The sequence below is a fragment of the Trachurus japonicus genome, chromosome 19, assembly GCF_045865225.1.
Source record: "Trachurus japonicus isolate A0001 chromosome 19, Traja_1.0".
In the NCBI taxonomy this organism is placed as follows: Eukaryota; Metazoa; Chordata; class Actinopteri; order Carangiformes; family Carangidae; genus Trachurus; species Trachurus japonicus.
In genome coordinates this window covers 4,734,584-4,762,278 of record NC_140925.1, presented here as the reverse complement: position 1 = coordinate 4,762,278, position 27,695 = coordinate 4,734,584, and the positions used below count along the sequence as shown (strand labels likewise).

General features: G+C 41.9%; 1 protein-coding gene across 6 annotated transcripts in view; it reads right to left on the bottom strand.

Annotated features, from left to right (window-relative positions):
* Positions 1 to 3,457: 3,457 nt before the first annotated feature.
* The window catches only part of srcin1b (SRC kinase signaling inhibitor 1b), a 139,022-nt gene continuing 114,784 nt past the window's right edge, over positions 3,458 to 27,695 (bottom strand). For 3 of the 6 annotated variants that reach the window (XM_085760815.1, XM_085760817.1, XM_085760818.1), the window contains exons 12-20: positions 26,530 to 26,705; positions 25,203 to 25,333; positions 23,381 to 23,528; positions 20,673 to 21,009; positions 18,674 to 19,043; positions 17,187 to 17,329; positions 13,043 to 13,192; positions 8,672 to 9,179; positions 8,017 to 8,243 (exon numbers count right to left, since the gene is read on the bottom strand). In XM_085760815.1, coding sequence (XP_085616941.1) covers positions 9,024 to 9,179; positions 13,043 to 13,192; positions 17,187 to 17,329; positions 18,674 to 19,043; positions 20,673 to 21,009; positions 23,381 to 23,528; positions 25,203 to 25,333; positions 26,530 to 26,705 — 1,611 coding nt within the window. In that variant the 3' untranslated portion in view covers positions 8,017 to 8,243; positions 8,672 to 9,023. Of the gene's footprint in view, positions 3,766 to 8,016; positions 8,244 to 8,671; positions 9,180 to 12,760; positions 12,839 to 13,042; positions 13,193 to 17,186; positions 17,330 to 18,673; positions 19,044 to 20,672; positions 21,010 to 23,380; positions 23,529 to 25,202; positions 25,334 to 26,529; positions 26,706 to 27,695 lie in introns of those variants that run through there. The other 3 variants (XM_085760814.1, XM_085760813.1, XM_085760816.1) reach the window with 3 other exon arrangements.

Below are 27,695 nucleotides of genomic sequence, written 5' to 3'. Positions count from 1 at the left end.
CTCCTACATGAGGCTCATTCTTCGAGTTGAATCCCAGACAATGAGTCATTGTCTGAAACATCCTGCACATAGAGGCAGCGGCATGAAAAGATGAGGTTATAATTAGCCGTCGAAGTAGATTCAGAGTGTTTCGGAAAGCAGCTCCTTAATAAATCATGAATGTGTCATCACTTAATACTGAGTGCAGGCGTTTTAATCATGTTGACTCTCAAACTCTCCTCATGGACAAATAAAATGTCACAGATTAGTTTAAACCCACCGGTGCTGAAAAAAACCAAACCAAATATGTGCTCAATTAGACGTGAGCGGTGGTGGTGGTGGTGGTGGTGGTGGTGGGGTGACGAGGTCGGGGATCGTTGGTTAAGATTAAAGTTTAATGAGTCCTGAGGAGAAGCCCGAGCTGCAGCAGCCGAGAAAAAAAACAAAAAAAAAACACTCAGGAGAGAGAAACCGAACACAACAAGTCAGGTTTAATAGGAAGAGGCTGCTGGGAAATTAAAGAGAAACCTGGTTTAATTAGTGGAGAGGCGTCAAGTGTAGATTCTCTGTAGTGGACGAAAGGAAAAAGTTTAATTACTGTAGAAAGACATGAATCATGTTTATTAAATATCCACATTCTCTTCTTCTCCGGGCTTTTATTTTGAAGGGTCGATGAATGAGAAGATCTAAAAAAAAACATCTGTGTAGTTTTTCATCTCCTCTCTGGAGCTCTAGTAACAACAGGTTGGTGTCAGCCAATCAGAAGAGAGGAGGAGGCTCTGAGCCTCTCTTCTGATTGGCTGACTGTTTTCTAAAGTGATCCAATAAAAACAGAGCAGATTTCAGAATAAAACACTCAGAGAAGCCAAATCCTGCAAGTTGTTGTTGTTGGATGGATGGTGGGTCCAGGTGGTGAGGGGGCGGGGCTTTGTTGTGACATCACAAAGTGACAGGAAGTCCTGACGGCTGGTTTTAAGGCTCAGTTTCTGAATACAGGCTGTGTGCATTTCTCTGTGGACTGAGGCTTTGACACTTTCACAGTATTAATATAGAACCTAGAGCTGCTTTATAATCACACTACACATGGACATCTACCTTTATACTGTATGGAGCTTTAATACAAACATCTACCTTTATACTGTATGGAGCTTTAACACAAACATCTACCTTTATACTGTATGAAACTTTAATACAAACATCTACCTTTATACTGTATGAAACTTTAATACAAACATCTACCTTTATACTGTATGGAGCTATAACACAAACATCTACCTTTATTTTGAAGGAGCTTTAACACAATCATCTACCTTTATACTGGAGTTTTAACCCTTAGTTGTTGACAGATGAGGCGTTCACAACCGTCGTGTATAAGAGGGTCACCTTTATTGTCACAAAACCACAACAGGAACGTACAAAAGCAGCAACCGTTTTTTTGTCTGGTTGAATTTTTCTCACACGAAGCAGCAACTTTTTAACTTTTCCATACGATTACAAAGTTGCGCGTTTGTTTTGCACTGTTAAAGTCGGTCGTTAAAGAGTTATTATTATTATAATTATAATTATTATACGGACTCTGTAGTAGATTATCATTCTTCTTCACGATTCACAAACAACACGTACCCCACACAGCAAGCAGCACTCTCAGACTGGAGGAACAGTATTTAGCTGATGTACAATTATCATTCAAATATCTCTCCATCGTTTTGGATCAGCCTTTTTTTCTCCTTTTTGTTATTGTCACAGTTAAAAGGGGCGGTACCGACCCATTTTCAACATAATACAAAAAGAAAATCTATGTTACTGTACAGTTGTTGTTTACTCTATCATACACTCACAGGTATACACAGAATTATTGACAAGAAAATGAGACCTCTGTTGACCCAGCGTGCAGATTTCCAGGAATGTATACAGTATGCATGCCATTTTGGATTTTTTCTTTTTTCTGTCTAAAATTTAAAATAAAATAAATAAAAAAAAGAGAAAAAAAAAATCACATAAAATCAGTCCTGTAATAGATTATTTGGGTTTATATACATGATTTGAACATCCACATATGGTTTGAACAATCACACATTCATCAATAAACCATCGATAGTTTAACTGTATAGTCTGTGGAGTGTACGCACACTATCGGTTATAATAAGAGGAAAACAGCTACAAAATGGGGGCATCCTATCAGTGAGGTGGTCGTTTTCAGAGGAAGGAGGTTATGTGCTTTTATTTTTTATTTTTTTGTGTGTTTTGTTTTGTTTTATTTCATTTTATTTTTTAACTATTTCCTGTCCAGTACGTCACAAACCTCGGGAGAAGCTCCCACTGTGCCGCCGCCGCCGCCGCCGCCCGCTCGGTGTGATCTCTACAACTGAACGTGGTCATGGTTCGCAGAAAAAATAAAAAATCTTTAACACAGAAAAATAATAAATTTACAGAATAAATGTGTCACATGCTTATGAATCCTCTTCTTCTTCTTCTTCTTCAAGTATAAAAATACAAAAAAAGCTTGATTATATAAAACATAGATGACACTTTTCTTTTTTACATGTTAATAAAGTGATTCTCTTTTGAATAAACAAAAACTAAATGGTCGTATAATATACATACAATAATATAATCTGTGGAGCGGCTTCGCTTTCACTTCAGCTCTGAGTTTCTCTGTTCTCTTGTACTAGTTTTTATTTCTAATACATTCCTTTAATGTATTAATAACTACAGACTGAAACGTCGTACTTCACTCGACCGTCAGTCGTATAAACACTCACAGTGTCTCTGTCCAACGCTTCATAAAAACTTCACGCTCCGTTTCTGTGCTTTAAGTCTCCACACGTGTCCCCGCTGTCACAACACAACAACAATCACACTGAACCGTCCAATCAGATTGATCCTCTCCGCAGGTTGGCCTCTGATTGGTTCTCACACTCTGTCACTCAAACTGTTGCCCCGCCCCCTAACAGTAATAATATTAATAACAACAACAACAACACCTCCACTGACTCTTCTCTTCTCTTCCTTCCAGCTCGTTGTTGTTTTATAATTAACTACAAATTGACTCTTGTGTTATTAATTAGTTTGGCTGACCTGATTGGCCCGAAGTTTGTCGCCAACTAAACTAAAATAATCCTCATGTGTTTTGTGTCGACACGATTATCGCAGTTGGAGCCTTAATGATCTGAAATTTAATATTTAGGATTAAAAAAAAACAAAAAACCTCAGCAGCCAATGAGAGCGAGCGACCGGGACGCGTTTATCAACAAACATGGCCGCCAACCGATCCAAATGGAAAATTCAAACACATAACGAGCGCCTCATTAATTATTATTAATTTAAGACAAACCATAATAAGGTCATCCTCCATTTTTGTTTTCCCTCTGTAGTGTGTGTGTTTTTAGCATGTGGACCTGTTAGATGTGGTGTTGGACGATGGATTTGCAACATACATGTTAGTAGCGACTCGACTCCACACGCCCTCAGACTGCGGCTAATTAGTGTCGAGCTGTGATGATGTCACTTCCTGTTAGTTGGCTCTGTTAGTGTCAAAATCAGGGTCTGAGAGCAGAACGACGGAGTTTCTCGCTCCTCACGTTTTAAGTCCGGCTGAGACCTGAGAGACCTGAGGAGCAGACAGAGGATGGAGGGAGCGAAGCAGCAGAAAGAGAGAGAGAAAGAGAGAAAGAAAAGAGGGAGAAAAGAGAGAGAGAGAGAGAGAGCGCGGCGGAGAGAAACTGATGACGAGCAGAGTTTCTGTTGCGGCGCGAGAAGCAAGAGTCGGTGACAAAAAGCTCAGCACTGCCCCAAAAAAAGCAGCAGGAGGAGGAGGAGGAGGAGAGAGGGATTTAAGAGCCGAAAAAAAAAGAAGAGTGAACAGAAAAAAAAACATTAAATGGAAACGAGAAGCAGTGACAAGGAGGGAGGGGGGAGGAGAAGGGGGAGGGGGAAAAGAAAAAAGACACAAATCAAAATTTACAAACAGACAAATGTTCAAGTTTCTCTTCAATCTGTCAGTCTGAGAAGGTTTATGAAGCCCCGCCCCCAATCCCCCTCTCCCCTCCTCTCCCCTCCACACTACTCTGGGCTTCTACGTCCTGATTGGTCGACGGAGACGTCAGGTTTTTGGTGCAACGGCGTGATCGTCCTCGTGCTCGAGACGAGAGAAAAGAGGAGAGAAAGAGAGAGAGAGAGAGAGAGAGAGGACGCTGAGATGAGAGCGACTAAATGTGTCCTGATTCAGCTGTAAGGAGGAGGAGGGGAAGAGGGGGGAGGAGAAGAGGGGGGGAGGCAGTAATATACAGGAGAAGACAGCAGAGCGAGGAGAGGAAACAAGGACATGAGACAAGAGGAAGAGAGAGAGAGAGACGAAGAGGAGGAAGGACAATGGGAGGAGAGAGGAGGAGGAGGAGAGGAAAGAAAAGAGGCAAGTAGAGGAGGAGGAGGAAGAAAATAGGGAAGGAGAAATGAGGAGAGATTAAGAGGAAGAAAGAGGAGACAAGGAAGTGGGAGCATAGAGGAAGAAAAGGCAGGATTTAAGAGGAAGTAAGAGGAGGAGGAGGAGAAAAAAGGAGGGAGGAGAGAGATGCAGAGACGAGGAGAGGAGAATGAAAGGAGACAAGGAAAGAAGAGATGAGGAGAGACAGCGAAGAGAGGAGACGAAACCAGAGGAGACAAGGACGGGAGAGGAGGATGAAACAGGGAGGAGAGGAGAAGAGGAGGAGGAGGAGTTTAGCTCCAAATGAGCCAAAAAATAAATCAACTAGAAAGGAAAACCTGAACGTCCTGATCATCGTTTAAAGCAGAAATGAGTCTGTGACCGAGTCCGAGTCTTTGACCAAGTCCAAGTCCGACTCTGAGTCGTTGACCGAGTCCGAGTCTGAGACCGAGTCCGAGTCTTTGACCGAGTCTGAGACCAAGTCCAAGTCTGAGACCGAGTCCGAGTCTGAGACCGAGTCTGAGACCAAGTCTGAGTCCGAGTCCGAGTCTGTGACCGAGTCTGAGATCGAGTCTGAGATCGAGTCCGAGTCTGTGACCAAGTCTGAGTCCGAGTCCGAGTCCGAGTATGAGACCGAGTCCAAGTCTGAGACCGAGTCCGAGTCCGAGTCTGAGACCGAGTCCAAGTCTGAGACCGAGTCTGAGACCGAGTCTGAGTCTTTGACCGAGTCCGAGTCTAAGGGTGTTTTCACACATGTTTAGTGCACACCCTAGTGCGCACCAAATGTTAAAATGATACATTGTTTAATTTTTCAGTTAGTGCGGTTGCTTTCACACCTGCTTTTTGTCACTCGGGACCAAACTTGGAGAACGTCATGTCTCCATGACTACCGGTTGAAATCTGAAAGCGCTGATTGATAAAACTTTCATGATGGAGACTCAAAAAGAGCCGGTTGTTAGTAGCTCTGGTCATTTATTTCTATATTGTTTGTATGTATAACTCTTGGCAAACGATAGTTCCGATCTACTTTTCTAGTTTGGTGCTTCCGGCTGGTTTCCGGTTGCGTTCACCCAGCTCGGTCCGTTAGTTCCCGGTTAAACGTTAAACACGGGCGGACCTCTGCTGCTCGGTAACCAGCTGCTCCGCGGACACAAGGGACGGAGCCGCCGACCTGTCGGTGTCTGAGCGGACTCAGCGGACACGGACCGACCGGCTGCCCCGCTGCTGCTGCTTCGTTTGTGGGGACAGAGCTGCGTAGGACCGGAGGAGCACCGGAGCACCGGGCGGTCTCCCCGCTGCGTTAACCCGTTGTCAACAACTACGGGAGCCCTTTTAGCTCAAACTTGTTGAGTTCGCCTGGCAGTTGGGTCGCACCAGAGCGCGGTTGCTTTCAGACATCAACTAGTGCACCAGAGTTCGGCTGGAGCCGAACCGAGACCACCTCCTCAGGCCGCACTAGTTTTGGTGCATTAGAGTGCGATGTGCTTTCACACTGACCCAAACGGGACCAGGTCCAAGTCCTAAGTCCAAGTCTGAGACCGAGTCTGAGACCGAGTCTGAGACCGAGTCTAAGCCCGAGTCCGAGTCTGTGACCAAGTCTGTGACCAAGTCTGAGTCCGAGTCTGAGACCGAGTCTAAGTCTGAGACCGAGTCCAAGTCCGAGTCCGAGTCCGAGACCGAGTCTGAGACCGAGTCTGAGATCGAGTCCGAGATCGAGTCCGAGTCTGTGACCAAGTCTGAGTCCGAGTCTGAGACCGAGTCTGAGACCGAGTCTAAGCCCGAGTCCGAGTCTGAGACCGAGTCCGAGTCTAAGTCTGAGACCGAGTCCGAGTCCGAGTCCGAATCCAAGTCTAAGTCCGAGTCCGAGTCCGAGACCGAGTCTGAGACCGAGTCTGAGATCGAGTCCGAGACCGAGTCCGAGTCTAAGTCCGAGTCCTTGACCGAAAGGAAACGAGGCTCCAAACTGTGCTTGGTCATGTTAGTCATGAGATAACAGGACTATCAGAGACTCTGTCCTCTCTAGACTCTGTCCTCTCTGAGACTCGGTCCTCTCTGAGACTCGGTCCTCTCTAGACTCGGTCCTCTCTGAGACTCGGTCCTCTCTAGACTCGGTCCTCTCTGAGACTCGGTCCTCTCTAGACTCGGTCCTCTCTGAGACTCGGTCCTCTCTGAGACTCGGTCCTCTCTAGACTCGGTCCTCTCTGAGACTCGGTCCTCTCTGAGACTCTGTCCTCTCTGCGACGTGGACGTGTCTGAGGATCCGTCCCATGATGCCGAGCTGCTCTGAGCTCTGAATGAACTCTGCATGTTTAATGATGAATTCACTGATGAGTGAAAATGATCCTGAAGCTGCAGCTCAGCAACAGAGACGGTGACGGAGGGTGAACCTGGTTTGAGCCGCTCCTCCTCCTCCTCCTCCTCCTCTCTCTCTCTCTGGACGCGTTATCGTTCTCTCTCTCAGAGGATTTTCTGGAAGCTTTTTTTTTTTTTTCCCCCCCTTCCCTTTCTAAGCGACCGTGGCCGAGGACGACGGCGGTCTCTGAGCTCAGCGGGTCGAGGGCAGCAGAGTCTGCAGCTGCAGATAAGACGAGTGGAGCCTGAGTCCGCCGAGTCCGACCTCACGCTCTCTGAGCTCCGAGGGGCCGATTTACATACATACTCAGCTCTGATTGGACGGTTTATTGCACCACAGGACGAAGCAGCTTGTTTTTTTTTTCTCCTGGTCGCTTGAAAACGACGGAAACCGATAATCAGAGAACACGTGGGACTGATTCTCATGTCGCCGCCTCCTGAAATAAATCCTGTAGATTTAAAAAACTTAAGAATCCAGTTTCATCACTATCAGATACTTTTATTTCTATTATAGTTCTATTCTATATTTTTATTTCTATATATATATATATATAAACGTACTTTATTTATGAATGTTACATAAGGTCGTTCTGAAATCTGTATATCTGTATAAATGCATGAAGTTGTATTATTTGTGTTGTATTGACTATCAACAGCAGAGGGAGCGGAGCTCTTTTCTTGTTGTTGTTGTTTGTTTGTTTTATTCTTGGTCCCTGATAAAATTATAAATGTAATAAACTGAACTTAAATGATTGACCTTTATTTTGAAGTTCAGTTCACCTCCAGTGTGTGTGTGTGTGTGTGAGAGTGTGTGTGGATGTTTGAGTTAGAGAAGCAAAGAAAGATCAGAGGAATCTGAATTATTATGAGCAACTGAAAACAGCTACTTTAATATTTTATATCATCAGTTATCAAAAGATTCACTTACATTTTCCATACGATCTAGAAGTTTTTTTTTTCTTTTTTCTAGATTTCACATCTACGATTTGATTTTCAAAGTAAAATATTTCAGAGGTGATTAATGTTGTCAGTAGTTGAGCAGCTGCAGGTAATGTTCAGATCCTCCACTTCCTTTTCTTCATGTGCGTTTTAGTTTCTCCTCTTTTTCCTCCTTTAAAACGTCTTTATTGCACATTAAATTAAAAGCTGGAAACGGTTCAGGTCACTTCGCTCTTTGTGCTTCTGTCGTGTTGCATAATAAAGTCGTAGCGTCAGAGCTGATTAAAGGCAAAGTCTCATGGAGCTATATAGCGTTGTGTTTCCTCTGCTCACCTTGAGATTTAAAGGACAGGTACAATACAAAAGGAGCAGCAGGTGAGATGATGAAGAAGAGAGGGATGGGGGGAGGAAGAGGAGGAGGAGGAGGAGGAGGGAAAACATGGATCATGGTGAAATCATCACTTGGAGATGAGGGAAATCGTTCCGTGGCATTTGTTGGGAGATTTGTGTCGCACACTGGAGGCAAAGTGTGGATGTAGATACGTCTGCACTGCAAAAACTCAAAATATTTCCAAGAATATTTGTCTTATTTCTTGTCAAAATGTCTCATTTCTAGTCAAAACTAATCTCTTTCCACTTAAAATAAGACTCATCACCTAAAAATTAACTTTGTTTTTAGATAATTTTCACTTGTTTCAAACTAATTTTCAATTGAAATAAGTAGAAAAATTTGCCAGTCAAAGCAAATTTTTTGTGCTTGTAATAAGAAAGAAAAACTTGCTCCACTGTCAGATTTTTCTACTTATTTAAAGTGGAATATTTGCTTGAAAAAATTAAAAAGTGTCTAAAAACAAGCTACGTTTTAAATGTGGTGAGTCTTATTTTAAGTATAATTAAATTTATTTTGACTAGAAATGACATTTTGACTAGAAATAAGACAAATATTCTTGGTAAGATTTTGAATTTTTGCAGTGTGACTGTTGGAGTAAAGCTACTTGGATCAGTCACAAGCACCAGCAAGGACCCCCCACCCCCCCAAACCCCCCACTCCTCCTCCACCTCCCTCAGGAAATCAAAACATCGACAGAACTCGTACGACAAAAACTTTGATGTCTACTCAGGCTACGTTAGATCCAGTAACGCAAAAAGTCAAAACACACATCAACAACTGGTAAAAACCACTCCCTCACCCCCCTCTCAGATTGTCTGCTGGTCGGGGCCCTAAACAGTTTCTCTCGTCCTGCAGGAGTCGTGGGTAGGTAGGTAGAGGGGGCGGGGCTTCCTCTGAGGTGTCGGCGGAGAGGCGGAGAAGCTTCAGAGGTGGAGGGGGTTAGAAGTGGAATACCTGCTGCTGGCCCTGGACTTTGGGGAAATCCTCTTTCTGCTGCTTGCGGGTCTTGGGCCTCTCCAGGCTGCCCTGCTGCAGGTGCTTGAGCCGCGCCGCCACCGTGGGGCCCTTCGTCGGCCCCGGGGAGTTGGTGCTGTTCTGTGGACGCCACGAGAAAGAAAAGAAGAAGAAAAGTGTTAGTAAACGTCTCATCTGAGTTTCACTTCAGCACCGACACTGAGAACAGACACTGCAGCAAAACCAGGAGAAAGACGAAGGCCACACAGCAAAGTGGCCCTTGACACTGGAGTAATTTATAAACACACTTAAAGCAGAAGTAAGCGGAATGTTTGTGTTAATATAAGTCTTAAATAGTTATATCTTCCGACAGCAATCACTTATATAGAGTGTTTGGTCCGAAACACGGGTCTGTCAGTCACTCTGCTCTGCTGTAAGCCGAGGAGAAAACTTTCCTTGTATCCTACAACCTTTATCCAATGAGGAGAGAGAACGGCATAAAGGGGCGGTCCTCAATGTGGTGACGTAGGGACGAGGGCGGGGACTGCTAACTCCATCGGCTGACAAGAAGTTAGCCAAAACCACCGGATCGCTTACTTCTGCTTTAAAGGAGACATATTCTGCCCCTTTTCAACAAATTAAAATAGTTCCCAGGTGTCTTAAAGACATGTCTGTGATATGCTTTGGTCAAAATACCTCAAGGATCAAACATCACAGCTCTTTTCATCCTCTCAAAGCAGCCCTGTTCAGAACGGCTGGTTTCAGTGCCTGTCCCTTTAAATGCAAATGAGCCACTGCTTGCCCCGCCCCTTCTACCGGTACCAGGTAGGGGTGGGGTTATGCAAATTCAAATCCTAGTTACATCACTGGAAGACAACTGAGGGAACAGCTTGTAAAACCACATGGATTTCAACCTAGGGAGCCTGAAAATTACTGATTTTTGTGTGTCAATTCTCACATTTTTGGAGCTGGAAAGCAAGACAAACCCCTAAATATATGTTAAAGAGCCTTCAGAAAGTGATATTTACATAATATGTCCCCTTTAACCCTCCAGAACAACACGACACAGCACACTGATGCTGCTGCGACCTCATAATCAGGACTCAGCGTCTGGTGTCTACTGAGAGTCTGCATGTGAGGCGTTTAGGGGACATCTGGAAATTTTAATGTCTGCTGATGTAATGTGAGGCATTTAGGAAAGCTCTGGAAATTGTAGAGTTTTATAGGATCTGGCAAAGGTCTGATGCGTTTAGGAAACATCTGTAAATTGTAAAATCTACTGATACTCTGCACAGTGAGGCGTTTAGGGGACATCTGTGAATTGTACCATCTATACATAGTATAGAAAATGTTTAGGGAAGATCTGTAAATTACAGCATCTACTCATAGTCTGCATGTGAGACGTTTAGGGGACATCTGGAAATTGTAATGTCTACTGATGGTACATGAGGTATTTAGGGAAGATCTGTAAATTGTAGCGTTTAGAGACGTTTAGGGGACTGTATGAAACATAGGATATGGTAAATGTGTGATGCATTTAAGAAATGTGTAAATTGCCAATATTCTGCAAGTGAGGCGTTCAGGGGACGTCTGTACATTGTAGCGCATCTAGTGATGTTATGCATGTGAAGCAATTAGAGCACATCTGTAAATTGTAGTGTCTTCCGATGGTAAGTGATGCATTTAAGGAAGATTCGTACATTGTAAAATCTACTGACAGTCTACATGTTACAGCATCTATACTCAAAGTCTGCGCTTGAGGTGTTTATGGGACATCTGTAAATTGTAGTGTCCATTGAAGCATTTATAGGATCTGGCAAAGGTCTGTAAATTGTAGCCTGCCAATATTCTGCATGTGAGGCGTTCAGTGTTGATTCAAATCAACACTGAAACATTAACATTTCCTCCTTCAAAACACGAGACGAATTATTAACAAACAGTTGTGTCAAATAAATGATTAATAACTTCCAAACAAACAAACAGTGAGAGTGAGTGAGGGGGATTTACAGACAGAACCTGAAGTGTCCTGTCAAGGTTCATGACTCCTCCTGCAGCGGCGGAGAGAAAACGCTCTCCGCTGCAGGAAGATGTTGTTTTAATGAGCGACATTAGAAGGAGACGAGGTTTTTACCGAGTGAACATTAATCAGAGCCGACACGAACTTCACAGATAAAACAGTGACCTAAACGCCTCGACTGGATTAAAAAAAAAAAAAAAAAAAATTATACAGGCTCTGCATTTAAAAACGCCTGCAGGAGGAAAATAGATTCTTTCACAGAATCAGTCTGCAGTCTGAACCTGAATCCCTCCTCCCCTCCCTCCTCCCTCCCTCCCCCTCTCCGTCCTTTATTCTGACAGCTACCTGCTTAACGCCGTTGTGCGATAATTCCCCACAAAAACAAGACCTCTTTAACTCAGCTCAGTGTGTCACTGCGGCTGTCAGGGTGCGTTCGCTCGCTCTCTAAACTAAAGGCGGCGTCTGGCTCCGTCCACACGCTGACTCACTAACTCACTCACGTTTACACGGCGACGGTTTGTTTCAGCACGAGCTCGTCCAGAGATTCACAAACAAACAAACAAACAAAGAGCATGATGCACACAAGGAAGATGAGTTAAAAAGGTTGGAAAGAGAAGTTCAGTGTCACATCTGATGAAATATAAAGACTTTGCATCTGGTTTTCTTTCTTCTTCATATCACGTAAATATAATTTAAACGTATATAAATGTATATAAACTGCAGCAGGTGAGGTTTCGGTATTTAGTTTAAGGAAGAACAGAGCAAAGGAATAAATAAAGGACGGAGGAGGAGTTAAAAAAGATTGGAAAGAGAAAGTTCAGTGTCACATCTGATCAAATATAAAGACGTTGCATCTGGTTTTCTTTCTTCTTCAATTATATTTCACATAAATATATAATTTAAAGGTATATAAATGTATATAAACTGCAGCAGGTGAGGTTTCCTTACAGTAAGAACTGAGTGAAGGAGTAAATAAAGGAGGGATGAGGAGGAGTTAAAAAGATTGGAAAGAGAAGTTCAGAATAACATCTGATCAAATATAAAGACATTGCATCTGTTTTTCTTTCTTCCTAATATCGCGTAAATATACTTTAAACGTGTATAAATGTATATAAACTGCAGCAGGTGAGGTTTCTGTATTTAGTTTAAGGAAGAACGGAGTGAAGGAGAAAATAAAGGACGGAGGAGGAGGAGTTAAAAAGGTTGGAAAGAGAAGTTCAGTGTCACATTTGATGAAATATAGATATCTGATTGTCTTTCCTATTTAATTTGCATGTATAATTTAAAGGTAAAAAAAATGTACAGTTGCATCTCAATACATGAAAATATCATGGAAACGTTTATTTATGTCAGTAATTCAGTGAAACTAATAGCTACATTATATAGATCCATTACACACAGAATGAAACATTTCATGTCTTTATTTATTTAATTCAGTATCAGTATCTCCAAAAAGTTGAATATTACAAAAGACCAGTTAAAAACAGCATTTTTTAATATTGGCTTTCTGAAAAGTATGTCCATCTATATGTTGAGGCTTTTTGATGATAACTGTAAAATGGACTTTTCCATGATATTCTCATTTATTGAGATGCTGTAGTAGGCGAAGTTTCTGTTTTTAGTTTTAGAAAGACTTGAGTGAAAGAGTAAAAAAGGAGGAGGAGGAGGAGGCGGACAGGAAGTCTCAGGTGAGTTTTACATTTACCTTTCTGCCCAGGGAGCCGAGGGTGCAGGGGGGGTTGGGGGGGGCGCTGTGTTTACTACAACCTGTTCTCTGAAACACCTTTGATCCGTGGCGGTGGATGAAGATGATGATGTTGTTGTTGTTGTTGTGTGTGAGAGAGTGCGGCACAGACACGTTATCACACCCACTTCATGTGCAAAATGATGAAAAAATAATAAAATGAAAAAACAACGATAATTGAAAATGTCAGCGTCCGCTCATCATCATCGGCTCGTCTCCACGGCAACAATGGCGAGGACTCACCTCCAGCTCGGCGATGATCTTCTCCTCGTCGTCCTCGTCTTGAATGGCAGACGCAGCGATGACGGGCGGGGTGGAGGCGGGCCGCGGGGTGTCGGAGGGGGTCCGCCGCAGCTTCACCAGCGTTTTGGGCAGGTCGGCGTCATCATCCATCTTCAAGACAAACATAAAACAATGAAACGTCTCCATGGTGACGTGTTACAACAGCGAATGAGGCCGACACCTTCACAGCTTCCTGCAGCTCGTTGACATTTTTATAAAACATGATCTTTTAAAGCTCCAGTGGGAACGAGCAGCGACAGCGGATCAATGATGAAGTCACCGGGTAACGACTTTACAATTGATCAGAAAGTGATGATCCATAAGAAAAATAAATGTTATATATTTTAGATTTTATTATAGTTTGAATCGAAGAACATAAATCAACCTCCATATTTTCCTCTTCTTCTGTATAATATGATGCAAACATCTACCTTTATTTTGAAGGAGTTTTAATACAAACATCTACCTTTATTTTGAAGGAGCTTTAACACAAACATCTACCTTTATTTTGAAGGAACTTTAATACACATATCTACCTTTATTTTGAAGGAGCTTTAACACAAACATCTACCTTTATTTTGAAGGAGCTTTAACACAAACATCTACCTTTATTTTGAAGGAGCTTTAACACAAACATCTACCTTTATTTTGAAGGAGCTTTAACAAAAAACTTCTACCTTTATTTTGAAGGAGCTTTAACACAAGCATCTACCTTTATTTTGAAGGAGCTTACAAACATCTATCTTTATTTGAAGGAGCTTTAATACAAACATCTACTTGTCTAAATTGTACATTAATGAAAGATCTGAATATTGGTATGTTATTATTAAATTACTAGTTCCTCTTCACTCGCCGGTAGGAGACGGAAACAAAAGGAGCTGGACATGTGAGAACAAGCTGAACATTTAGAGTCGAGTCGGTGATCGGACATGAAGAGAACAGAACAGATTCATCAGTGAAGGAGAAGAAAGATTTAAAAAGAGCAGGAAGGTGTAAAGTGGTTCAGGAACTCTCTGTCTGACTCTGTCTGAACACAACAACGGTGATGATGATGAAAACTTTCCTCTGGGACCTCGGCTGGTTTCATCCAATAAAGATCTCAGGCTGCTCTGAGATCAGCGAGGACTCGGCTCCTCTTCACCCACAAACAGGAAGCTGCTGCTGCTGCTGCTGCTTCTTCTGAATGTGGGTCAGACTCCGACACGGCTCATTAAACATGATCCTGAACCCACACACGGAGGAGACGGAGGAGAGCCGAGGCTTTCAACGCCCAGCTGAAGTTACACCTCAGGAACCAGGGCTCTGGATTCAGTTCTGGGGTGAATGAGTCTGGTGTTGAGGGGGGTGGTGGTATTTAAAGGGATAGTTCACTCATTATCTACTCACCCTCATGTGGACTAAGGGCTGGGAGAAGTTTCAGAGTCCTCCGTGGCTTCTCTGAGTTACAGGGGGTGTCGGTGTAGCAGTGCATGTCAATATAACGGTTGCAAATGGATACCAACTGTCTTCGTAACAAAAAGACACACCAAGCTTCAAGCTTGTTTTGTGGCGGAAGCTTCTCGAAGCTCCTCTATTGAAGCCCCGAAATGCGAAATTGTCCCGAAAAAAATTAAATAAGTCTATATTTCAAGCTTGTTCAAATTTGGACGAACCGGGAAGAGGAGCTACAAAACAAGCTTGAAATATAGACTTATTTAATTTTTTTCGGGACAATTTTGCATTTCAGGGCTTCAATACAAGACGGACATTACATACGAGCAGCATGGAGGTATTTGGATGTTTTTTGGTGTGTCTTTTTGTTACGAAGACAGTTGGTATCCATTTGCAACCGTTATATGGACATGCACTGCTACGCCGAGACCCCCTGTAACTCCGAGAAGGCACGGAGGACTCTGAAACTTCTCACAGCCCTTAGTCGACATGAGGGTGAGTAGATAATGAGTGAAATTTCAATTTTGGGTGAACTATCCTTTTAATAAAGCTTCAGGAGTTTTAGGGGTTGTGGTCTGCAGGGCTGAACATTTCTGATTAGTCAAGCATTCGCCGCATTTCTTATTTACCCCCCCAAAACCATTTATGCTCATTTTAGGGGCTTTTAATATGACATTGGACCCCATTGGGACACTATTGAAAGTTTACAAGCTGTCTGTACACTCCTCCATTCTGGCTCTTTTCTGCTTCGCTCTGTTGTGACGTAACAAAAAGAGATTTTAGAAAAAACTCTCCAGACTCGAGCGTTTGCTTTAACACACGCCTGCCTCATGATATGGCACTTTCACGTCCTCTAGAGCAGTGGTTCTCAAACCTTTTTACATCAAGGACCCCTTAATTGACACAAATTAGACCACGGACCCCCGTTGGACGAAATTTTCAAGCAAACACCAGACATACAACGAACATTACTTTTTTTTTCAATGTACATTCAAATTAGGGCCAATGGTGTGAATTTCTGGAAATATTGTTGAGAAATTTCAGGGAAAACGTAAACATTTCTAGAAAAAAAAGTGGTTAAAATTCTACAAAAAGGGGTAACATTTCAAAAACAAACCAAAAAAAGTAAAAAATCTTCTAGAAAAAGCGGTAAAAATTTCTCAAAAAAAAAAAGTCTAGAAAAAGTGTCTCCAAAAGTCATCAAAAATTTTAAGAAAAAGTTGGGGACCCCCTTCAACCCTCTCGAGGACCCCTGGTGGTCCCCAGACCCCACTTTGAGAACCATTGCTCTAAAGCAAGTATCCAACATTTCAAACAGTCTGAAAAGCTTGAAAAACGTAATAGGTCCCTATTAAAATCATCAGCTGCTGCAGGCGACGGTTTGTTTTGATTTGTGACTGTTGTTCAAGAAAAAGTCCCAGAAGAAGAAGAAGAAGAAAGTGCCCGACAGATGGACGGATGACGACGAGGTGCCGGCGTCGCTCTGGATTTACACAGATAGACGATGATATCCAGTGGGATCTTTTTTTTTTTTTCATTCTCATATTGCTGTTAGCTCGATGATGAACAGGCCTCAATGCGGTTCTGGTTCTGGTTCCTGGTCTACAGTAGATTTACCTTCATCCTTCAGTCGCGCCTTTTTGACTGCATTTAAAGGAATAGTTCACTCAAAATTGAAATTTCACTCATTATCTACTCACCCTCATGTCGACTAAGGGCTGGGAGAAGTTTCAGAGTCCTCCGTGGCTTCTCTGAGTTACAGGGGGTCTCGGTGTAGCAGTCCATATGACGGTTGCAAATGGATACCAACTGTCTTCGTAACAAAAAGACACACCAAAAAACATCCAAATACCCCCATAGTGCTCGTATGTAATGTCCGTCTTGTATTGAAGCCCCGAAATGCGAAATTTGTCCAAATCTCGGGAGGTATTTGGATGTTTTTTGGTGTGTCTTTTTGTTATGAAGACAGTTGGCATCCAAACCGTTATATGGACATGCACTGCTACGCCGAGACCCCCTGTAACTCAGAGAAGCCACGGAGGACTCTGAAACTTCTCCCAGCCCTTAGTCGACATGAGGGTGAGTAGATAATGAGTGCAATTTCAATTTTGGGTGAACTATCTTTAATTACAGATAGATATTGTGGTAATACAGTGACGGTCCTGGTTACAGCAGCAGCAGCAGCTCCATCACTCTGCTCCTGTGTGCCTGTTTGTTTATTTAAAGCCTCTGCTCTTAGTTCACTCAGCGCTCACAGACCTGCTCAGCGTGTTAATGAAGAGCTAATGAGCCGTTCTGACAGACTCCAGCAGCTTCATTACCGACACCTGGGCTAAAACCAGGACCTGGACTCGACCTGGAACAACTTCACCTTCGGTTTCAGAAGGCGGATCGTTAGGACGCCACCGACGCAGCTAATGAATATTTTAATCACCGGTTTAAACCTGCTGATGATTTTGTCAATTTATCTATGAAACATTTTGACTATAAAAAGGTCAAAAAAGTGAGAAATGATAATTGAACTGCTCGTAAACTCAGAGACATTTAAACATTTAGCACCATTAGAGTCATAAAGATCCACCTCCACCTCCTCTGTGTTTTTGATTATAATCAGTCAATATTATGAGAAATAAGTTGTTTATTAGCTGAGGAGACATTAAACTGAGTTTCTCACCTTCATGTTCTTGGCGGTGACGACCACCTCTCCGGTGCGGTTGGTGGTGAGGCCGTGCGCCGACGGGAAGCTCCTCCGCGGGGGAGGAGGGGGCGGAGACTTGGAGGGTTTCTCCGTCCGGTACCGGGCCACGCTGAGGTCAACTGCAGACAGACAGAGGACGACATGAAAAAAAAAACGATTTAAGAAACAAGCTCCACTACAAGTCAGTTTCCTTCCTGTCTCTGTGTCCCATGGGTTTCTCCATGACTCCGCCCCCTTTAGGAGACCAGTAGCCCGTGACTCCGCCCCCTTTAGGAGACCAGCAGGCCGTGACTCCGCCCCCTTTAGGAGACCAGCAGGCCGTGACTCCGCCCCCTTTAGGAGACCAGCAGGCCGTGACTCCGCCCCCTTTAGGAGACCAGCAGGCCGTGACTCCGCCCCCTTTAGGAGTCCATCAGCCCATGACTCCGCCCCCTTTAGGAGACCAGTAGACCATGACTCCGCCCCCTTTAGGAGCCCAGCAGCAGCAGCAGGTCTTGAGTCTATTGACTCCAATGGGAGAAGTGAACGTGAGCACTTCTCCCACTCTTTTCTTTTCTCTTTTCTCATTTTCCGGTACATTTTCAGCTGCTACAGCCTGACACACGTTGTGACACCGTACACTAACACATCCAACAAAACACAAGTGTTTTTTTTGACAGTTGCAGCTTATTTTGAACATTTAACCAGATTGTTATTATGATTATTCCTCTCTCAGCCCCAGAGGTCTAATTTAAAGATGTGCAGTCTGTGGCTCTAACTGAATGTTAGCTGTGTAAATATCTAATATTATCATAAGAAAATATGAATTGCTGAATTACTTTCCTCTAGTGATAACTTTTATAAATCCACACACGTTCACGTTCAGCAGAAAGAACGAAACCAGACAACATTCAGTTTCACTGTTTACATGATAATTTTTTTTTTTTTACTTTTGATTGGTTTAAGAAAAGGTTTATTCCACCTCTCTGAAACCAAATTCAATTTCGGCTTGGGCCTATTTATTCTGATTTAGCTGCAGCATTTTCATTCAGTTTCAGAGAAATACATCGCAGTAAATGTAATAAATTGATAGTAATAGACTATGAAATTGCACAAAAAAGTTAACTCTTTTTTATATAATGAGAAGAACACACAAAATAAACAGTAAGGGAAACACTGAGTTAATAAAGACAGGTCTTGGAAAATGATCCTCACACTGGACAGAAGTTACTTTTACGTGTTTATTTATTTAGAATATTAATATATGTTACTTAAAATGTGTATGTTTTGAGTTGAGAAATACACTCAAATCTATGTTTTTCTCTGTGTTGTCCTTCATAATCAAGCAAAATGAAAGGTGTCATAGAGTCTATCATGACACCTTTCATTTACGATATCATAATCACAAATCGAATATTTGGCTCCATGTAAATGAACCATCATCTTTCCATCACGACTTTCAGCACACACACACACGGACCCACCTGACCCTCGGTGCGACCCCCCTCCCTCCAGGCTGTTCAGCTTCTGGGCGGCCAGCTGCACTTTGCCCGGCTGCTGGTCCCCGCTGGGGGTGGGGGTGTTGGTGGGGGTGTTGTTGTTGGTGTTGGTGCCGGTGGCCGAGGTCCCGCCGGTGGCAGCGGCTGCAGGGGAAGTGGCGGTGGTGGCGGTTATGGGGATGGTGATCTGGGGCTTGGGGGGCACGGCGGGCTTGTTGATGTGCCGGGCAGCGAAGTCCAGGTCTGGGATGGCCTTCATCAGCTCGGCCTGAGTCTCCTCCAGCAGCCGGTTGATGTCCTGGGCGCTGAACTGGGTCAAACTGGCTCGTTTCTCCTCCCAGTCCCGCTCCGCTGCCTGACACACACACACACACACGAGAGATGAGACACATACACACACAGGCTGCTGCTGCTGCTACTACACAGTCTCAATGAAAGCCTAAAACACTGTCAGACTCTATTTTAAATTTGTTTAACCCTTCAGAGTCTGAGGCATTTTTCCTCTGTATTTCTCTCGCCTGGTCTGCTTGGGTATTAAAAAAAAGTCTTTCCTTTTCAGATATGTGTGTATACAGGATGCATCTGTGTTTGTGTGGTAGAAATAGAGAGTATGTGTAGCTGTGTGTACGTTATCCTTCTTTTAAATGTATTTTTTTATATTTTGTTTTGTCATTTTACATGTAAGAAATCAAAATCAATCAAATCAAATCAAAAATCCTTATAAAAACCTCTGCCCTGTGATGCACAATCAGGTAACTGACATCCTTTTTTTCAGGACAACCTTGGCTTTAAGAATATTCATTCTGTAGTGGAGTCATATGAATGTAGAAAAAGCTATAAGATCAGAAAAAGAAAGGAAAATATAAAACGGAAAATAAAATTCAAATTTCTTTCTTGGAAACACACAGAACTATACTACTATACTATACTATAATAAAAACTTCTTTTTAGACTCTATATAACTGTTCTTTGAAGTATTGAGGATTAAGGGGGAAATAATAAAGGCTCTAATTATGATACAAAATTATATTATTTACATTATTTACAAAAATGCCCCACTCGCCTGACATGAAATCAGTTTCTGTCTGCAATCACATCACAGGTCTGACATTTCCATGGGGGGCACTGGCTTTTTTTGTCTCATTTCCTGCAGTGAACAAACTTTCTCCTTCCATATGATATGATCATGCCTTGGTCTTAGCTTGTGTAATATCTGTAAATGGTAATCTATGCATTATTAATTGCATTTACAGCTGATTTTCCCGATAATCGCGATCATACAAGGCAGCGGAGCATCAACCGTCTGGATGTACAATAAATGAACTCTCTGTGGCACATAGTGTGATGGTAAACACGTTTCCTATGGGATCCTTGATTTTAAGGCTGGATTACTCAGCTTCTGTCAGAGCTACACTCACAGCCGAGGTCTCATTTAAAGCAGAAGTAAGCGATCCGGTCGTTTTGGCTAACTTCTCTTCAGCCGATGGAGTTAGCAGTCCCCGCCCTCGTCCCTACGTCACCACATTCACGCGCATCCCTTGGCTGCACACACAGAGAGGACCGCCCCTTTATGCCGTTCTCTCTCCTCATTGGATAAAGGTTGTAGGATACAAGGAAAGTTTTCTCCTCGGCTTACAGCAGAGCAGAGTGACTGACAAACCCGTGTTTCAGACCAAACACTCTATTTAAGTGATTGCTGTCGGAAGATATAACTATTTAAGACTTATATTAACACAAACATTCTGCTTACTTCTGCTTTAAGGCTGGATTACTCAACTTCTGCCAGAGCTACACTCACAGCCGAGGTCGTGTTTAAACGGCTGAAATGTCCCGTTTTCAGTAAAAGAAGAATTACGTCACTACCCATCGGCGTTCCGGAGATATCCTTGATGAACTGGTGTCGACTTCAGAGAGACACACACAACAATAATCACACACACAACAATAATCACACACACAACAATAATCAGCAGCTGATAATTACCAGTCGGACTTCAGCCGACACAGACTTATCAGCGGGCCGTCGGCTCGGCAGCTCGTCCAGGACTCGGTTTCTGAAGGTCATGGAGGACTGGACGTCCTGCTCCGGCCCCGAGGCGTCAGCGTCGCCGCTGCCAGCGCTGGACACGGGCATCCAGTTGGCGAGGCCGGCGCTGGTGCTGAGGTCGGAGAGGCTGAGGGGGGGGCTGTTCAGGATGTCCAGGTCGGCGCCGCGACACGTGTCCTCGATCCGCTTCTGTGATTGGCCGGTGAGGTCGTCGGGGCATTTCCAGACTCCGCCCTCGGTCACTTGTCTGTACATATAGGAGGGATAGAAAACACTACAATACACACAGGACACCGTCAAGGTCCTAGACTGAGTCAGCAACAACAACAACCTGGACACAGGAAACACACACACACACTCATCAACTTCATCTCATTTGCATATTTACATATTCATTAGAGCCTGAAACCGAGGAACATTTATTTATCATACAGACAGGAAATCAGAGCAGAGACAGATGGTCGACATCTTTACGCCCTGATCAGCATTTTAATACTGATTAATCTGCATTCAAAAACTAAGATGTTAAACTACAATGATGCAAAACACATCTGGAGATTATTTGATTTATTTATCAACCGTCTAATCGTTTCAAACCACAATAAAAAAAAAAAGTTTGGTAACCCTTTAATTTACAGGCCGCTAATTACGTGATAATGTCAAGAAATAGCCAAGAAATAACAAGTTATTGCGTAATGATGTCAAGAAATAGCCTAGAAATAACGGTCAGTTTCATAGTAGTGTCGAGAAATATAGGAAATAAGACATAATGATTGATTGCGTAGAAAAAGCCCAGAAATAACGGTCAAATGCAAAGACTCAGTGGAGAAAAATTCTGGCTTTTCCCAAAAATTGAAAGCATAAAAAGCATGTGAAATCATATGCCTTTATAAAAAACGTGACATTATTATGAAATAGATCGTTATTTCTAGGCTATATCTAGACATTACTATGCAATTAATTGTTTTTTCTAGGCTATATCTGGACATTACTATGCAATTAATTGTTATTTCTTGGCTATTTCTTGACATTACTATGCAATTAATTGTTATTTCTAGGCTATTTCTTGACATTACTATGCAATTAATTGTTATTTCTAGGCTATATCTTGACATTATCATGTAATTAGCGGCCTGTAAATTAAAGGGTTACCAAATGTTTGTGCACAAATGTTTAAAACTAAATATTATTATCTATGACAGTTCTTGCTTTGCATAAAAAAAATAAAGTACCAGTATGAAACAATATGACTGTGTTGTCTCTCTACAGGAGCTTTAAGATAATAAACTAAGTGGTTTAAAAAGTCACAGAAGTAAAACTCAGGTTGTAGAAGAGAAACATTTCACACACTGGTCGACACAGAGGTGGATTTTGACAAGTAAACAAGTTGCTTTGATGAATTAATCATCTCTCTGACCAGAAGAAGAAGAAGTGCTGCTGCTGCTCTGATGTCTCTCAGTTTCCACTCTGAACCTTTTCCTGCAGGACTAACAGGTAATTATTTAGTGTCTGATGCTTCGCCCCGTGCATCAGAAATCATTAAAGTTCTGCTTTAAATCTCTTAAATCTTAATCTTTAAAAAGTTATCCTTGGAAATCCTTTGTAGACTGAGGGCGATTAGAAGGTAAAGAGTCTCTCATCTGATTCTCAACATCACTCAGACGCTTTTCAGACTTTGTTGAACATCTGCAATTTAGATAAAAGACCAATTTAAACGACAGTGTTTTTAATTTCCTACGCCGCCTTCACAAGCTTTTGTTTGAATTAATTAAATAAGTCCCTGTATATAAATGTGCTGCTCTCTGTCTGCACATCTTTATAATAGAAATTATGGCTTCCAATCAATAAATTAGTGAAGATAAGAGCATCTTTAGATAATCGTCTTGATGTTTTCCTAGAACTTTAATATAAACATTTACCTTTATTCAGAAAGAGCTTCAATAGAAACATCTACTGTTATTCTGAAGGAGCTTCAATACAAACATGTACCTTTATTCTGAAGGAGCTCTAATATATTAATTGACCTTTATTCTGAAGGAGCTTCAATAGAAACATCTACCTTTATTCTGAAGGAGCTTCAATACAAACATTTACCTTTATTCTGAAGGAGCTCTAATATATTAATTGACCTTTATTCTGAAGGAGCTTCAATAGAAACATCTACCTTTATTCTGAAGGAGCTTCAATACAAACATTTACCTTTATTCTGAAGGAGCTATAATATATTAATTGACCTTTATTCTGAAGGAGCTTCAATAGAAACATCTACCTTTATTCTGAAGGAGCTTCAATAGAAACATTGACCTTTATTCTGAAGGAGCTATAATATATTAATTGACCTTTATTCTGAAGGAGCTTCAATAGAAACATCTACCTTTATTCTGAAGGAGCTATAATATATTCATTGACCTTTATTCTGAAGGAGCTTTAATGTAAACATCTACCTTTATTCTGAAGGAGCTATAATAGAAACATTGACCCTTATTCTGAAGGAGCTTTGATATAAACATTGACCTTGATTCTTTAAATAATCCAGCACCCTGTAGAGTTTAATTTGAAAAAAATAAAAAATAAAAACTGTAGGAAGGAGGAAAAAAAAAAACATATGTGTGAGAAACAAACTGAGGCGTGTTTGATTTGTTTACCTGCGCAGCGTGCTGAGTGCGTCCGTCATGGTGTTGCAGCGCTTCAGCAGGGCGTCCAGGCGGTGAGGCTCCTCTTTCAGGAACTTCACAGCCTCCACCTCCACCCGCAGCACCACCCGCATCTTACTCTGCAGGCTGGGGAACTGGTCTGAGAGGAGAGAGAGAGGTGAAGAAGAGGAGGATGAGGGTGGAGTTTATGGACAGTTCATAGACTTCTGTATGCAAGTTTATGTAAGTTATTGTGGTTGAATTTACCTTGTAAAGATTTCATATATTGTCTTAGTTGTTAAGGGGATAGTTCAACATTTTGGCAAATTGGCCCATTGCCATAATCGCTATAGTCATAGCAGTAGGTTTGTTACCTTAAATTGTCGGTGCAAGCTGTTTTTAGAACGGCGGAGCAGAGCCGCGAGCTGCTCAGAGCTACGCTACGGAGGCTAATGGGATTTCAGGAACAGGAACGCGCATCAGCTGTTTTGCATGAATTTCCCTCTAAAACAACTCCGTCTGGTAACGTTGTGTTATTATCTCATAGCGTGGTGAATGTGCAGGTCACAACTTGTCCACCAGAGCGTTGTGGAGTTGTTGGATTGTGTATTTGATGAGTTTGATGAGGGGAAACCAAGAAATCCCATGAGCCTCCGTAGCGTAGCTCTGAGCAGCTCGCGGCTCTGCTCCGCCGTTCTAAAATTGCTTGCACCGACAATTAAAGGTAACGAACCTACTGCTATGACTATAGGGATTATGGCAATGGGCCAATTTGACAAAATGTAGAACTATCCCTTTAAGTGTTGTTCTTTGGCAATATCTAAATTTGTTCATTGTTATTTTATGTTTTTGTGTATTTGATCACATTCATGCGTTGATTATTAAACAATTAATCAGCAGTTACTCAGCAGTTGAGTAGGTTTTCCACCAGGTACTTTCTTACTCTTACTCAAGTAAATATTTGGATGGCTACTTTTTACTTTTTATTTTGAGTAATATTATTCTAAAGTAACAATACTCTTAGTTGAGTAAAATATTTGGCTGCTCTACCCACCTCTGATTATAAATAAACAACGTTACTAACGGCGCTTATTTTTTCGGTAACAGGTAATTCAAAAAGTTACTGTTTCCCCTGTTATAACGCCAAAACCGTTACTGACAATAAAATGTGCCGTTAACTTGACTCAAGTCCCGTCACAAAATAATAAAACACCAGTTGAAATGTGCAAGTAATTTGACATATTTGATCATTTTATATTTATTTATTTTTCATTTATATTTATATAAAAAAGTAACGCAATAGTTACTTTTCTTGGTAATTAGGTACTTATAATGTAGTAACTCAGTTGCTTTCATGGGAACGTAACTATAGCTTATTAATTTTTTTAAGTAACTTGCCCATCACTGGTCCTCACAGTATTATTATAATAATAATAATAATAATGAAGATAATCCCCCCCTCCTTCCCTCCTGCCCCTCCCACCTCTGAGCCGAGGAGTCGGTCTTTAATATTCAGGAGGAGCGAGGAGGACACGGGTCAGAGCGGCTGAACAGGAGGTTAAAACCAGGACTTCATGAATATCAATTAAAGCTGCAGGAAGATTCATAAATATTCATCTGTGACTCGGTGTAACATTAATTTGACGAACACGTAGTATTTCAGCCAAAACAAGGAGCTGGACGGTGGAGACAGATGCTGCTGCCGCTGCGTTTAATGATTCACGCTGTTTTCTTTTTTTTTCCTGGTATGAAATTGGTCTGTTTGAGTATTTATGACTGAAGCAGATTAAAACATGAAGCTTGGATGCTGTAAAGTTGATGTAGTAAAACTCACTCTTGAGCTCGGTGAGCGTCTCTCCCAGCATCCGCAGCTCTTTGCTCTTCTGCTCCACGTCGTGCTCCGTCACCAGGCCGTGGTTCACCGACGAGTTCCTCTGCAGCTCCTCCACCGACTTCTCCAGGTCACTGAGGAGGAATAGCAGCAGGTTCAGGTCAACGCTCGGCTGAATGAGAAGAAGAAGCTCTGCACAGGAACTAAATGATTCAGTTTAAACCAGGAACTGTCTGAGAAATGAAGATTCAACTCTACAAACTGAGACTGAGACACTGTGGAGAGACGAAGGCAGATCACTTTCATAATATTCAACCATACTGACAAGAACTTGATGGAGAAATACAACAATCTTTGGTCTAGAAGTTGATTTTTTCTTTTGTTACACTGTATCTGGGTAAAATTACAACTATCTTTACATGTAATTCTTCTCATGTTGTTGCTATATATTGCTGCTATAACTCTGCTATGTAGAGTTGTTTGTGCGCTGCTCTCTTAGCCAAGTCGCTCTGGTAAAAGAGGTTTTTATGGTAACGCTTTCATTTACAGGCTGTATATTACATGATAATATCAATAAATAGGCAAGAAATAACGGTCAATTTCATAGTAATGTCATGTTTTTCATAAAGGCAAAAAATTACACATGCTTTTCATGCTTTGCATTTTTGGGAAAGGCCAGAATTTTTCTCCACCATGTCCTTTGCAATTGATCGTTAATTCTGGGCAATTTCTCCAAAAGCAATCATTATTTCTTGACATTAGTATGAAATTGACCATTATTTCTTGGCTATTTCTTCATGTATTTGACGGCCTGTAAATTAAAGGGTTACCGTTGATGCAAATAAACAGTAGTTAAAACCACTGTAGAGGAAGAAGCAGCATTTTTTGGGAAAGGCCAGAATTTTGCTCCTTGCAATTGACCGTAATTTCGAGGCCATTTCTACGCAATCAATCGTTATTTCTAGGCTTTTTCTTGACATTATCACATAATTAACGGCCTGTAAATTAAAGGGTAACTGTTTTTATGTTTATATTAGTGCTCTTAGCTGCAAGCAAGAAGGCCATTACATTAGATGGAAATGGCTGCAGACAAATCTGCTATCAGGGAATGACTGGATCACCACTGTTAACGAAATACAATGCGTGGACAAACTGACCTTCTCCTAAAGACTACAGGCTGAGCAACAAACTAAGGCCTGTTAAAGGTGGACTTTCAGGTATAATTCATTATCTGTGAGAATGATCATATATTTTGCTCTTCATTTTGGTTTGTTTTTCTTTATTGTTGAAAAAACTGAAAACTTCAATAAAAAGAGTGTTTCCAACTCACTGCAGCTGCTGGATGAGCAGCTCCTCCTGGTTGAGGTACTTGAGTCTCTCCTCCTCCACCAGGAGGCGCTGTCTCTGGAGCGGGTCCTCCTGGGTCCGCATGGCGTCCAGCATCATGAGGCTCAGCTCCGACTCCGTCTGCCTCAGCAGGGACAGAACCGAGTCCTGGTTCTCCAGCTGGGACACAGACACGGAGACATGAGACCGTTAATTAACTAACTAACTAACTAACTAACTAACTAACTAACTAACTAACTAACTAACTAACTAACTAACGCTCATGGTGAAAGCATCTGTAGCTGCTAATGACGGGAACAAGTCACATGTGCAAGTCTCAAGTCATTTTTTCTTGGGCAAATCAAGTCAAGTCAAGACTCTTTATTATTGCAATTTCACCTGCAGAATCTGATTTTAATGAATGTAATGAAAAGAAATATTAGCAACTGTCAGTTATAACGTCATTGGCCAATTTATCCAACCTGTTTAAAATCTGGACAATGAATTTGATTTGCAATTGAAATTGCAATTGAAAAACAGAAATGACTTCATGAAATGATTTATCTATTTTTAATATGAACATCTACCTTTATTCTGAAGGAGCTTAAATATAAACAACTACCTTTATTCTGAAGGAGCTTTAATATAAACAACTACCTTTATTCTGAAGGAGCTTTTGGTGCGTTCCAGGCAGGCTTTTGAACCCGTAAGTCACGACTTCAAGTCACCAGTTACGAGTTTGTAGCGTTCCAGGGCAAGTTACGAGTTACTAACTGGGAACTGGGAGTAGATCGATCTAGTACGAGTTCACAGGTGGGAAGTTACAAGCTTGACCGTACATTCCAACGGGTAACCATAGGAACAGGTCGGAAAAACACGAGTTACGGGTTGCCTGGAACGCACCATTTAATACAAACATCTACCTTTATTCTGAAGGAGCTTTAATATAAACATCTACCTTTATTCTGAAGGAGCTTTAATATAAACATCTACCTTTATTCTGAAGGAGCTAAATATAAACATCTACCTTTATTCTGAAGGAGCTTTAATATAAACATCTACTTTTATTCTGAAGGAGCTTTAATATAAACATCTACCTTTATTCTGAAGGAGCTTTATATAAACTTCTAACTACCTAACATGAAATGAACAACGCTGAAGTCAAGTCCC